Source organism: Dipodomys ordii, unplaced genomic scaffold (assembly GCF_000151885.1).
Source record: "Dipodomys ordii isolate 6190 unplaced genomic scaffold, Dord_2.0 Scaffold139, whole genome shotgun sequence".
NCBI classification, from domain to species: Eukaryota; Metazoa; Chordata; class Mammalia; order Rodentia; family Heteromyidae; genus Dipodomys; species Dipodomys ordii.
The window spans coordinates 4,134,985-4,147,850 of NW_012267355.1; the positions used below are offsets into that span (position 1 = coordinate 4,134,985).

General features: G+C 41.8%; 1 protein-coding gene across 1 annotated transcript in view; it reads left to right on the forward strand.

Moving 5' to 3' along the window:
* Frrs1 (ferric-chelate reductase 1) overlaps positions 1 to 12,866 on the forward strand; it is a 29,547-nt gene that overhangs the window by 7,403 nt on the left and 9,278 nt on the right. Inside the window, exons 6-9 of the mRNA XM_013031409.1 lie at positions 1,934 to 2,116; positions 7,475 to 7,573; positions 10,109 to 10,256; positions 11,478 to 11,591. Coding sequence (XP_012886863.1) covers positions 1,934 to 2,116; positions 7,475 to 7,573; positions 10,109 to 10,256; positions 11,478 to 11,591 — 544 coding nt within the window. The remainder of the gene's footprint in view (positions 1 to 1,933; positions 2,117 to 7,474; positions 7,574 to 10,108; positions 10,257 to 11,477; positions 11,592 to 12,866) is intronic.

Here is a 12,866-nt window from a genome sequence, read left to right on the forward strand (position 1 = left end):
GAGGGACAGCGCCCAGGCCCAGAGTTCAGGCCCCACGACCGGAAAAAAAAAAAAAAAAAAAAAGAGAAACAATAATATCTAGCTTTCAGTGTCACTGAGTTATACAAAATCATGAATGTCAGTTTTTCAGCCATGCCTTGCACTTAATAGAGAATTCTCAGAAACATTATTTTTCTTTTCTTCCTTTTTATTGTCCTTATATATCTCTTTGTTTTCACATGAATAAGACTAAGTAAAATACTTTATCCTGTCACATTAGTTTTATTTTGTTTTCCTTCTACATTTTTTTTTTTTTGCCAGTCCTGGGGCTTGAACCCAGGTCCTGGGCACTGTCCCTGAGCTTCTGTTGCTCAAACCTAGCACTCTATCACTTGAACCACAGCTCCACTTCTGGCTTTTTCTGTTTATGTAGCACTGGGGAATCAAACCCAGAGCTTCATGCATGCTTGGCAAGCACTCTACCAGTAAGCCACATTCCCAGCCCCAAAGGCATCGTCTTTAGTTACAGGAAGATTGGTTCAGAGTCCTAGGATTGTAGCGCTCAATAGGCTTTGGAGTCTGCTTTGTGCAGGTTTCTTCCTGTGTTGTTAAGGTGAAGGCATTTGGCTGATATAAGAGGCAAAGAGGAGAGCAGAGACTAAGTGAAATGTCCTGCCCCTTGCTCTCTTCACCTTATGGTGATTAATCTTTATATCCCCATTACATGGAGTTACACAATCTCTAGCTCTCTTCTGAAATGTACTGTCACAGCCTGTTCTAACAGGCCTGCTTATTGTTCTGCCAAATTGCAGAACCAATACTTAAAAAAAAAAAAAAGGACAGTAATGAGGTTGAACTCAGAGCCTCACGCTTACTAGGCAAGCACTCTATCACTTAGCTGCACTTCTCAGTGGGCTCATAGTTTAAAGCTCATCGTTCAAAGCTCAATAGTTCATAGTAAGACCCTTTTTCTCAGATACTCTACCAAGCAGCTCTGGATTAAATCATTTTTAATCTTTGCTACTCCTTCACTGCTAAATTATTACTATTATTTGAAAGGGTGGTATATATTGGGGTAACTTTTTCTTGTATGACTTCATTATTACATGTGAGCTTAAATATTAGTGGTGATGATTAAGTTCTTTTTTTTTTTTTTTGGTTGGTCGTGGGGCTTGAACTCTGGGCCTGGGCACTGTCCCTCAGCTCTTCAGCTCAAGGCGAGCGCTCTACCACTTGAGCTACAGCGCCACTTCCGGTTTTCTGGTGGTTTATTGGAGATAGGAGTCTCACAGTCTCTCCTGCCTGGGCTGGCTTTGAACCGAGATCCTCAGATCTCAGCCTCCTGAGTAGCTAGGATTACAGGTGTGAGCCACCAGCACCTGGCTATGATTAAGTTCTAAATCTAAAAACTTGCTTTTTATTTATTTTTATGTTTTAAAACTTTTATTGTAAAGGTGATGTACAGAGGGGTTACAGTTACACAGGTCAGGTAATGAGAAACATTTCTTTTTGAAAACTTGCTTTTTAGATTCATTTGCTTACTTTTCAAAATACCATTGCTGAAAACTCAAGGGTGCCTATTTAGGTAAAAATTGTAATATGGACATGTTTACTAAGAAACTTCTCAAAATGTACCAGAAAGTTTGCTCTGGAACAGAAGGTAAAATGTATGGTCTCTTCAGGGAATCTTAATATTCTTTCACTGTTACAGGCTAACTAGTTTTCCATAACTTAATTGCCATTAATTAAGTTTAAAAGCCCACAACATAAATACTGCCCTGACCATCTTTAATTTGGCATGTGTCTTTGGTTTCCTTGTTTCCCTTGTTTGAATGCCTATTATGAACAGATTTTTCTCATTACAACCCATTCTTGAAGGTTGTGGCTCATCTGTCATTGGCAATGAACTGCTTATTGGATAATTAAGACTCCCCCCCCCCTGTCATTTTTCTAGTTCAATGCCTCAGACTGTGGGAACAAGAAGTTCTGTATTAGGAGTCCTTTGAACTGCGATCCAGCGGATGAGCCTGCCTGTGTCTTCTTGTCCTTCACCAGGCACGACCAGTCGGTTCTGGTTGAAATGAGTGGTCCCAGTGAAGGCTACTTATCCTTTGCACTTTCTCATGACCGATGGATGGTTTGTACCTCTCGCTTGCATAACTGGTAATGGTTAGAGACTCACAAGAGTGAGCTGTTATCTGTAATTGATGAGTTATTTCTTCAAAGTCAGAGTCTCATACTGAAGGGTGGAATGGGAAAGGAGAGACTGGTACAGAACCGATGCAAAGTTAAATGCCATTCATTGTTTTTTAACAGTTGGGCAATTATGTGCTTCTAAGAACAGACCGTATTTTTTTTGGTCTGGTCATGGGGCCTGAACTCTGGGCCTGGGCGCTGTCCCTCAGCTCTTCAGCTCAAGGCTAGTGCTCTACCACTTGAGCTACAGCGCCACTTCTGGCTTTTTTCTTTTTTGCTTATGTGGTGCTGAGGAATCGCACCCAGGGCCTCATGCATGCAAGGCAAGCACTCTACTAGCGAGCCATCTTCCCAGCCCCCAGATTGTCTTAAAGACAGTTGGGAAGATAATTTTATTTTCGGTAGATTTGCCACTTTATGCTTATGTGTCTCTTGATGATAAAGCACAGAAGCAAAGGTGAAAGTATTAGTGTGGCTGGGGACTGGTGGCTTATGCCTGTAATCCTAGCTACTCAGGAGACTGAGATCTGAGGACTGCAGTTTAAGGCTAGGTTGGGGAGATAAATCTGAGCGATTCTTACGTCAAATTAACCAGCAAAATGCTGAGAGTGGAGGTGTGGCTCAAGTGGTAGAGGGCTAGCCTTGAGCAAAAAAAAGCTAGGGGATAGCACCCAGGCTGTGGTTCAATCTCTAGTACTGGCATGATGAGAAAACAACGAACCCAGTAACAAAACAAAAAAAATTGCTGTGCATAAAATAATCATGTTTGCAATGCTTTTTACTTTTTAGTTTTTTATGCATTTAAAAATTGTTATTATACAGGTGATGTAATAGGGGTTACAGTTATATAAGCCATGTAAAGAGTACATTCTTTTCTTTTTTTTTTTTTTATTGCCAGTCCTGGGACTTGAATTTAGGGCCTGGGTACTGTCCCTGAGATTCTTTTGCTCAAGGCTAGCACTCTGCCACCTTAAGCCACAGCACCACTTCTGGTTTTCTGTAGTTTAATTGGAGATAAGAATCTCACAGACTTTCCTACCCAGGCTGGTTCCAAGTGCTGTCCTCAGATCTCAGCCTCCTGAGTAGCTAAGGTTACAGGTGTGAGCCACTGGTGCCAGGGTAAGAATGTTCTTGATAGCAGAATTTAAATTGAACACTACTTCTTCAGGAAACCCATATTTCAGAAAGAAAAGAAAGTAAAGAAAAAAGATGGTCATGATAGAAGAACCAGTGCTTTTTCTACAATGCACTCAAATCACCTGGTTGTGATGCAGCTGTCACAAGTATTCCACAATACTTAAAGACAGCTTTAAGTTTTCTTTTGAGGAAGATGGCAGTCCAGTGTATAGGAATGACAAAGGCAGTTTACTATACAGCTGTAGAATGCACTGCTATTATCTTTCATGAAACAAAGACTTCAATCTACATGGTACAGGTTCTGCCATGTGCTTTCAAAAAGAAGACCTTTTGAATCTATCCCCTTCAAAGTTGCTTTTATGAGAAATCTGTATACATTTTTACAGGAAATAATGCTATGATTGTTGTAAAACATTTCCCTTAGTTCCTCTTTGTAAGGATTACCAGCTTATTTTGGGAAGTATTTTCAGGTCTGCCAAAATGAGTTGTTTGGTGTTTCTTTTTTTTTTTTTTTCTTCTGTGCCAGTACTGGGGCTGAACTCAAAGCCTTAATGCTGTCTCTTAGCACTTTTGCTCAAGGCTGCCACTCTACCACTTGGACTATAGCTCTCTGCTTCTAAGGTTTTTGGGCTTTCCTGCTCAGGCTGTCTTTGAACTACCATCCTCAGATTTCAGCCTCTTGGGTAGATAAGATTACAGGTATGAGCCACTGGTGCCTGGCTGGTAACTTTTTATGTCATATGAATAATGAAGCTGGGTTAAAAAAAATCCACGTGGGAAAATACTGCACGAAAGGAAATGTACTCATTACCTGACACATGTAACTGTAATACCTTTGTACACCACATTTATAATAACAATAAAGTAAATTAAAAAAATCCAATGTGACTGACTACAAAGCAATCCTGAAAAGGAAGGTAATACTTGTTATAGGAATAGTATTCTGTCAATTGGCTAAATTGGATCAAATTGGATCAAATTCTGAAGATGAATCCAAAAGGATTAAAAAGTGTTGTTGGATAAGCACAGTTTTATTAAGGTTTATTTTTGGGATATAGCATTTATTCACATGTATCTAAATATATATATATATATACACACACATACATATATCTAAACATATTCATATATATCTAAAGATATACATCCTAAGCAACTTATTGTGGTTACTTTAAGCTGAAATCCATGCTTTAATAAGGATACTGTTGTTGGGTTGAGTGTGGTGCCTAGCTCACAGGTAGACCTGTTATTTTTGGCTAAATTGTAGGTAAAAAAAAAAGGCACAAAAGCATTTATCTCAAATTTAGGATATATTTATCTTACTTAGAAATTGGATCTGTTGGGCTGGGAAGGTGGCTCAGTGGTAGAGCGCTTGCCTTGCATGCCTGAGGCCCTGGGTTCGATTCCTCAGCACCACATAAAGCAAAAAGAAAAAAGCCGGAAGTGGCGTTGTGGCTCAAGTGGTAGAGCGCTAGCCTTGAGCTGAAGAGTTGAGGGACAGCGCCCAGGCCCAGAGTTCAGGCCCCACAACCGGACCCCCCCCAAAAAAAAATTGGATCTGTTTCTAGTATAGTATTCATCAAAAAATATTTATAAAAGACGCTTAATTGTGCAGGTGCAGTTGATTTACGGAGTGATCCTGTTGAATGATTAAAATAATCTGTACACCTGTTTGCCTAAATTAGCAGAAACGAACCATCTTCAAGATATATTTTTCAAGTGGTTATTTCTATTTTGGGTTGTTTTAAATTTGTAGAGTTTTTTTTTTATGACCTCTATTTTTTGAGTATACAAATCTAAGTTCAAATTCTGAAGTGATCTAGTATTATAAATACTGGTTAGGTGTATAATTACCCTTTTAAAATTTGGCTTGTAAATTAATGAGAGCAATTGTTCTGATATTAGACTTCATCACTGAAGTTGAGGGAATGGCCAAACATCTTCCCTCTACATTCTTTGTGTTGTTGTCGTTGTTGGTCATGAGACTTGAACTCAGGGCCTGGGGACTGCCTCTGAGCCACACTTCTGGTTTTCAGGTGGTTAATTGGAGATAAACGTCTCATGGACTTTCCTCCCCAGGCTGGCTTCGAACTCTGATCCTCAGATTTCAGCCTCCTGAGTAGCTAGGATTACAGACATGAGCCATTGGTGCCGGCTGAATTTTCAATATATCTATCCTTTCTTTTTTCTTTTTAGTGCTGTTTCTAGGGTTTGAACTCCGGGACTTTTGCTCCCACTTTAGCTTTTTTCACTTAAGATTGGCATTCTACTACTTTGGCCATGCCTCCAGCAAAAACGCCAAGCTGGAGGCATGGCTCAATAGTAGGACATGGGTGCAAGGTCCCTTAGTTCAAGCCACAGACTATGGCAAGGAAAGTGGAATATTTTGAAATAAACTTCAGTCAGGAAATAGAGAAATATGTTAGAATTTCATATTGGATTTTTGAGATGGGTATCACTATGGAGTCCAGGCTAGTCTTTGAATGGGAAGTGTTGGGATTCATAGTGCAACTGATTATAATAGGGTAGTCTTGACCTTGTTTAAGCAGTTAGTGAAGCCGGGTGCCGGTGGCTCACGCCTGTAATCCTAGTTACTCTGGAGGCTGAGATCTGAGGATCACAGTTCAAAGCCAGCCCAGGCAGGAAAGTCCATGAGACTTTTTTTTTTTTTTTGGGTCTGGTCGTGGGGCCTGAACTCTGGGCCTGGGCACTGTCCCTCAGCTCTTCAGCTCAAGGCTAGCGCTCTACCACTTGAGCCACAGCGCCACTTCCGGCTTTTTTCTTTTTGCTTTATGTGGTGCTGAGGAATCGAACCCAGGCCCTCCAGCATGCAAGGCAAGCTCTCTACCACTGAGCCACCTTCCCAGCCCCAAGTCCATGAGACTTTTACCTCCAATAAACCACTAGAAAACCAGAAGTGGTGCTGTAGCTCAAGCAGTAGAGCACTCACCTTGAGCTGAAGAGCTGAGGGACAGCGCCCAAGCCCAAAATTCAAGCCCCATGACAGACAAAAAAAAAAAAGAAGAAGTTAGTGACTAGAGCTGGTGTGATAATGTATCTATAGTTCTGTTGCTGGAGAGCTTGAGACAAGAGGATTTCTTTTCTTTTTTCCTTGTGTGTGTGTGTGTGTGTGTGTGTGTGTGTTTGTGTGTCAGTTCTGGGGCTTCAACTCCGGTTCTTGAGCTTTTATTTTTTTCTTATCAAGGCTAGTACTCTACCACTTGAGCCACAATTTTACTTTAGGCTTCAAACTGTGATCCTCAGGTAGCTAGAATTATAGGTATGGGCCACAAGCACCTATGTGTGCAAGAGGATTTCTTTTTTTCCTTTTGTCGGTCATGGGGCTTGATCTCTGGGCCTGAGCGCTGTGCCTCAGCTCTTCAGCTCAAGGCTAGCGCTCTACCACTTGAGCTACAGTGCCTCTTCCTGTTTTTTGGTGGTTTATTGGAGATAAGAGTTTCATGAACTTTCTTGCCCAGGCTGGCTTTGAACCTGGATCCTCAGATCTCAGCCTCCTGAGTAGCTAGGATTACAGGCGTGAGCCACTGGTGCCTGGGTGAGGATTTCAGTTTTTAAGCCCAGAAGTTTGGGGTCAGTCAGTCTGTGTAACATAGGGAGACTCCCTACTTTTGAAAATGAGACACTGTGAGTAGTGTAGAAATGGACATGATTGGGCAGTGTATCCTGATTTGTAAATTTTTTGGGATAAAAGCTCAAGAATGGTAACACTGGCTCACAGGATAGTTCTGGGTTTAGTTTTTTGAGGAAATTACAAAGTGACTTTCAAAGTGGTTGTACCCATTTACATTCCCACCAATAGTGCATTAGTGTTCCCCCACATCCTGCCAACATTTGTTGTTGTTTGCATTTTTGATGATGAATGACCAGTCTTACTGGGGTGAGATGGACTTTTTTTAAATTCATATTTCCTTTATGGCCAGAGCTATTGACCAGTTCCTCCTGTGTTTATTGGCCATTTTTACTTCTTGTGAGATATCTCTATTTGGCTTCTTTGCCCATTTATTAATTGGGCTATTGGTTTGTGGAAGGCTTACTTTCTTGAGCTCTTTGTATATTCTGGATCTTTGGTCTTTTATTAGGGACTCTTCCAAAAAAATGCTGAAATTTGTTTAAGCCTTTCTCATTTGCAAATGTTTTTCAGGGTAATGATGATGCTTACATCTGTATTCATGAAGATCAGACTGTGCGCATACAACCTGCTCGTTTGACAGGGCGGAGCCACCCTGTGATGGACAACCGGGTGAGTGAATCATGTCAGCCACCTCCCCCTGCCTGCCCTGTGCCCAGAGCCTCAACTCCCACTTCTTTTCCTCCCACAGATGGCAGCAGTGCCAGAGAGTACTTCATGGTTTGTTAGCACAGTTGGAGTCTTAGTCCCTTTCCAAAATCTTTTATTTATTTTTGTGTGTATATTTTTATTGTAAAAATGCTGTACAGAGGGGTTACAGTTAAAGGAGCAAGGTAATGAGTACATTTCCTATGGAGCGTTGTTACCCCCTCTTTTGTTTTTCCCCTAACATGCCTTCCCTCCCCACCGCTCCAACTCCTCCCCCCGCCCCCACAGTTAGAAAGTTCATTTTCAACATAGTGTCATGTACATCTCATTGTTACAATGGGTTATCCTGTATCCTTATTTCAGCATTCTGTTATTTCCCTTCCCCTCCCCAAATTAGAAAAATGTATATATAAGATGCAAGGCACAGGAATCAAATACAGTGAAAACAGGGGTTATACCATGGAGGAAGACCATACAAAAGAAACAAAAAACAAAACAAAACACATAGTACATCATAAGTATATTAAAAACAACAGCAACAAAAATAAAACCTCTTGTGTCCCTATCTTAGGGTTCATTTCACTTAGCATCATCTTATATGGTCATATGTACATAGCTTTTGACCTCTTCTGCTTGTCCTAGACATATACTGGTTATTGCAAAAAAGGAGACCATGGGACCTATGTTTCTTTGGGCCTGGCTTACTTCACTTAATATAATTTTTTCCAAGTCTTCCAAAATCATTTTTTTATTTTATTTTATTTTTTGTCCGGTCGTGGGGCCTGAACTCCAGGCCTGGGTGCTGTCCTTCAGCTCAAGGCTAGCACTCTACCACTTGAGCCACAGCACCACTTCCGGCTTTTTTCTTTTTGCTTATGTGGTGCTGAGGAATCGAACCCAGGGCCTCAGGCATGCAAGGCAAGCGCTCTACCACTGAGCCACCTTCCCAGCCCCCAAAATCTTTTAGAGAGACAGGTTTCTTGTTTCTTTTCAATGTTGGCAGTACTAGAGTTTGAACTCAGGGCTTAGTGCTCACGTGGCCTTGCTAGCTTGGTTGGTACTCTATCACCTGAACCATACCTCTAGTCCAGCTTTTTGCTGGTTATTTCGGAGACAGAGTCTCTTGGGCTAACTAGACTGGTGTAAAACCTTGATCCTCAGCCTCTTGAGTAGCTAGGATTATACTTGTGAGCCACCAGCCTCAGACCTGACAGGTGTTGAAGAAGAGGCTTAGTTTAACTTTTTTTCTTTTTTTTTGGGGGGGGGGTCCGGTCATGGGGCCTGAACTCTGGGCCTGAGCCCTGTCCCTCAGCTGTTCAGCTCAAGGCTAGCGCTCTACCACTTGAGCCACAGCGCCACTTCCAGCTTTTTTTTTTTCTGCTTATGTGGTGCTGAGGAATCGAACCCAGGGCCTCATGCATGCAAGGCAAGAGCTCTACCACTGAGCCACCTTCCCAGCCCCAGAGGCTTAGTTTAGTGAGAAAGATTTCTTGACTGGTGAGAATGAGGGATACTTGATCAAGATTGATGTCACTGGCAGCTGACTTGTATCTTTTGATGATGTCTGTGCCATATGTGGACCATGGCTGTTGATGAAGTGGTTGTGGTCCAGATGAATGACAAATAGATGAGCTCCAAGTGGGCAGTAGCTCTCCCTACCATAACCAGTGAGGTGTGGCTTCACAGCTGTGTGTAGCTTTCTCACGGGCTCATTGCTCCACTGGCTTGGAATTCTCTCCACTTCTGCCTGCTCAGGCATTGCTGGGTAATTGTTGCTTCAGAGTGGGTGTTTGTATCTGGTGGCCAGATGGAGAGAGTACACTTGCCAGAGTGTCTCATTCGGGTGGAGGAACCTTGGAGTTCTGGCACAGAGTAAAAATAATATTTTTGCCAAATAGGATAAAGACTAATCACCTGAAAGAGCATATTTCCCATAGTCTTCAAAGAGGAAGTGGAGACAATAACTTTCACCTCCCACCTTAGAGGAAGGAAATTGGACCTGATGTTAGCTACTTGGGAAGCTGAGATATAGGAATTATGGTTTGAAGCCAGCTTGTGCAAGAAAGTCCATGAGACTTATCATCAGTTAACCAGTAGAAAGCCAGAAGTGGATCTGTGTCTCAAGTTGTAGATAGATATCCTTGAGTGAAAAAAGCTAAGGAACAGCACCCAGCCCTGAAGTTCAAGCCTAGTACTGGAACAAAAAGAAATGAATTTGAACTAGCTAGAACTAGTTCCTCCTCCTCCTCCTCCTCCTCTTCTCCTTTCTCCTTCTCCTTCCTCCTCCCCGTCCCCCTCCTCCTCCTCCTCCTTCTTTTCCTCCTCCTCCTTGTCGTCATTGTCTTCCTCCTCCTCCTCTCTTTCTTTCTCTCTCACTTTTTCTCACTCTCTCTCCTTTCTTTCTTTCTCTCTCTCTTTCTTTTTCTCTCCTCCTTCCCTCTCTCTCTCTCATAGCACATCTTTACAAAGCACTGAGAAGTCCTATCTGTGTGTTCGCAGAGGCTTCTAGAGGATATGGCCTGGGGGCTGACGGATGGTGTTATCCAGTGTTCTTTCCGCAGAAACATTACCCTTCCTGTGGAGGAGAATAGGTTTGATCTAAATGCAAGCTACTACATTTTTCTAGCAGCTGGTGCAGCCAGTGATGGTAAGTCAGTGATAAAAACTCCTGTCTGTGTTTCTTTTCTTTCCTTTATCATCTCTTTCTCAGAGACCACTGAAATTGCTCCTTTTAAAGGAGATGCTTAGAGGTGAGGAGCTGGAACCCTCTGGGAAGGCAGGAAAGGGGCACCATGGATAGCAACTGATTCATGATTGTCAAGAAGGATGCTTCCTGTTCCTGCTGCACTGCAGCAGTGCTGGTTTACTGTTGCCCCATCCCTCCTTCCCTCCCTCCCTTCCTTCCTCCCTCCCTCCCTTCCTTCCCTTTTGTTCTTTCTTTTGTGCAGGTACTAGGGCTTGAACTCAGAACCCTTTAGTTCTTTCACTTAAGGCTAGCACTCTACCTTTTGAGCCACAGCTCCAGGTCTGGCTTTTTGATGGTTAATTGGAGATAAAAAACTAACAAACTTTCCTGCCTGGGCCAGCTTCAAACCACAATCCTCTTGAGGAGCCAGGATTGCAGGTGTGAGCACTAGCATGGGGCTGTTGCTCAAGTTTCTAAGTGAGCCCAAGGTGGTTTTAGGATTTAGAAGACCACGTGGGCGGATATTGCAATGCACATTTGTAGCAATAGTTAGATCTGATTTAAGGGCTTCCCTAATGGTGCTTTGGGGGAGCTGCAGGAAATATTAAGGATAGTGTTTGGTAACTCATATCTCTGGAAGGGATGACAGTGTCCCCCAACTATGGGAACAGAGGTAGTTGTTTTGAACATGGTGAGTAGGGGTGGAAGATTAGTACAAATTTGGTGTAGGCAGAACTGGGAGAAGCTTTGTCTTTCTATTCTTTGCTTTGCATTTTCTATTGTTGGTGAAGTACAGTCCCAGGGTACTATGTCCTGGGGTTTGAACTCAGGGCCTGGACACTGTCCGTGAGCCTCTTAGTGTTCCAGGTGAGCGGTCTGACACTTCACCCACAGCATCACTTCCAGCTTTTTCTGAGTATTTTATTGGAGATAAGAGTCTCACAGAATTTTCTGCGTGGGCTGGCTTAGCACCTCAGATCTCAGCCTCTTGAATAGCGAGGATTACAGGTGTGAGCCACTGGTGCCAGACCCCTTCATCTATCATAGTGTTGCTTTTGTATATGAACAATAACTGTTAGTATTTAATTATTTTTTCATTACAGTAAGACATCTTTCTTCTATTCTATGCCCATCCCTTAAGTCCTCCTCCCTGAGGAAGTAATATTTCTTTCTCATCTTTAGGTAAAATTTCTAAACACTCTAAGCAACCCTTGATTACTTATGAAAAATATGATGTGACCGGTTCTGCAAAGAATGTAGGAGGCTCTCGGTCTTCACTGCTCTTGAAGGCTCATGGTGAGTTACTTGGCTGGGGTTATTGGTATTATGACTTGATGGACTAAACTTTGTTTCTCACCCAGTGTTGGCTGGATTAGGGACACTCTCAGCAAAAAAACCCCAAAAACAAGTTAACATAAATCTGATATGTTTAACCTTTGCAGGTAGGAATGTTTGCTAAGTTTATTCAAAATAGAAAGTAGGTCTAATTCTGCCATTTTAAACCTGGGTTCTTATTGAAATCAGCAATGGGACATTTGATGCATCTGTAGTTTTAATATAATATCCCAGTTGTTTCCCTCCCTCCCTCCCTCCCTCCCTCCCTCCCTTCCTTCCTTCCTTTCCTTCCTTCCTTCCTCTCTTCCTCTTTCTTTCTTTTCTTTATTTTTTAAGATTGTTTTAAGGATACCAGGATTTGAACTTGATCTTGCTATTGGTTTGACTTGCTTGTTGTGCAGTCTGGTGTCCTACAACTTGAGCTTTCTTTTCAGTCCTTCAGTTTTGCTGATTGGTTTGGAGATGTAATCTGAGGAGGTTTCTTTCCAGGCGGGTTTCCAGCTGTGATCGTTTTGGCCTCCTGAGTAGCTAGGATTACAGGCCTGAATCACTGGCACCTGATTGCAGTTGTTTCTTCTTCTTCTTTTTTTTTTTTTTATTGTGAAAATACTGTACAGAGGGGTTACAATTACATGGGCAAGATAATGAGTACATTTCTTATCAAGCATTGTAGCCTCCTCCTTAATTGCAGTTGTTTCTAACTATAGCTGGGATTAAATAGCCCTGGGTTAATTTATTTAACTTTTATGAGATCTTAATTTTTTTTTTTTGCAATTTCTTAAAATAAAGGCTATTTTTTTTAAACAGTTGTCTTTAGTCTTGATGTTCATTGATGATAGTAGTTCGGTTTCACAAGTACAATTTTATGTGAAGGCTCGATCAAGTTTCAAGTGTCTGAGGTTGTCCTTGGTGGTTAGTGCGGTTCTTAGGGATGGATTATCTAAATGAGGACCCACACAAAGCTGGAAGAGCTTTTTTGTATCATGGACACAGGCTCTCATGTGCTCTGCTTCTGTCAGTAAAACTTGGTTCTGTCTGAAATGCTGGCCGAAGGTTAAAAAGATAGGATTTAGAAGTAGGGAAATAGTGGGGTATAAACTATTCTATTTTAAAACATTAATATTTGGGAAGAATTTTCATTATTTTTTTATTTTTAGTTTTATTGTGAAAATACTGTACAAAGGGGTTACAATTGCATGGGCAAGATAATGAGTACATTTCTTATCAAGCATTGTA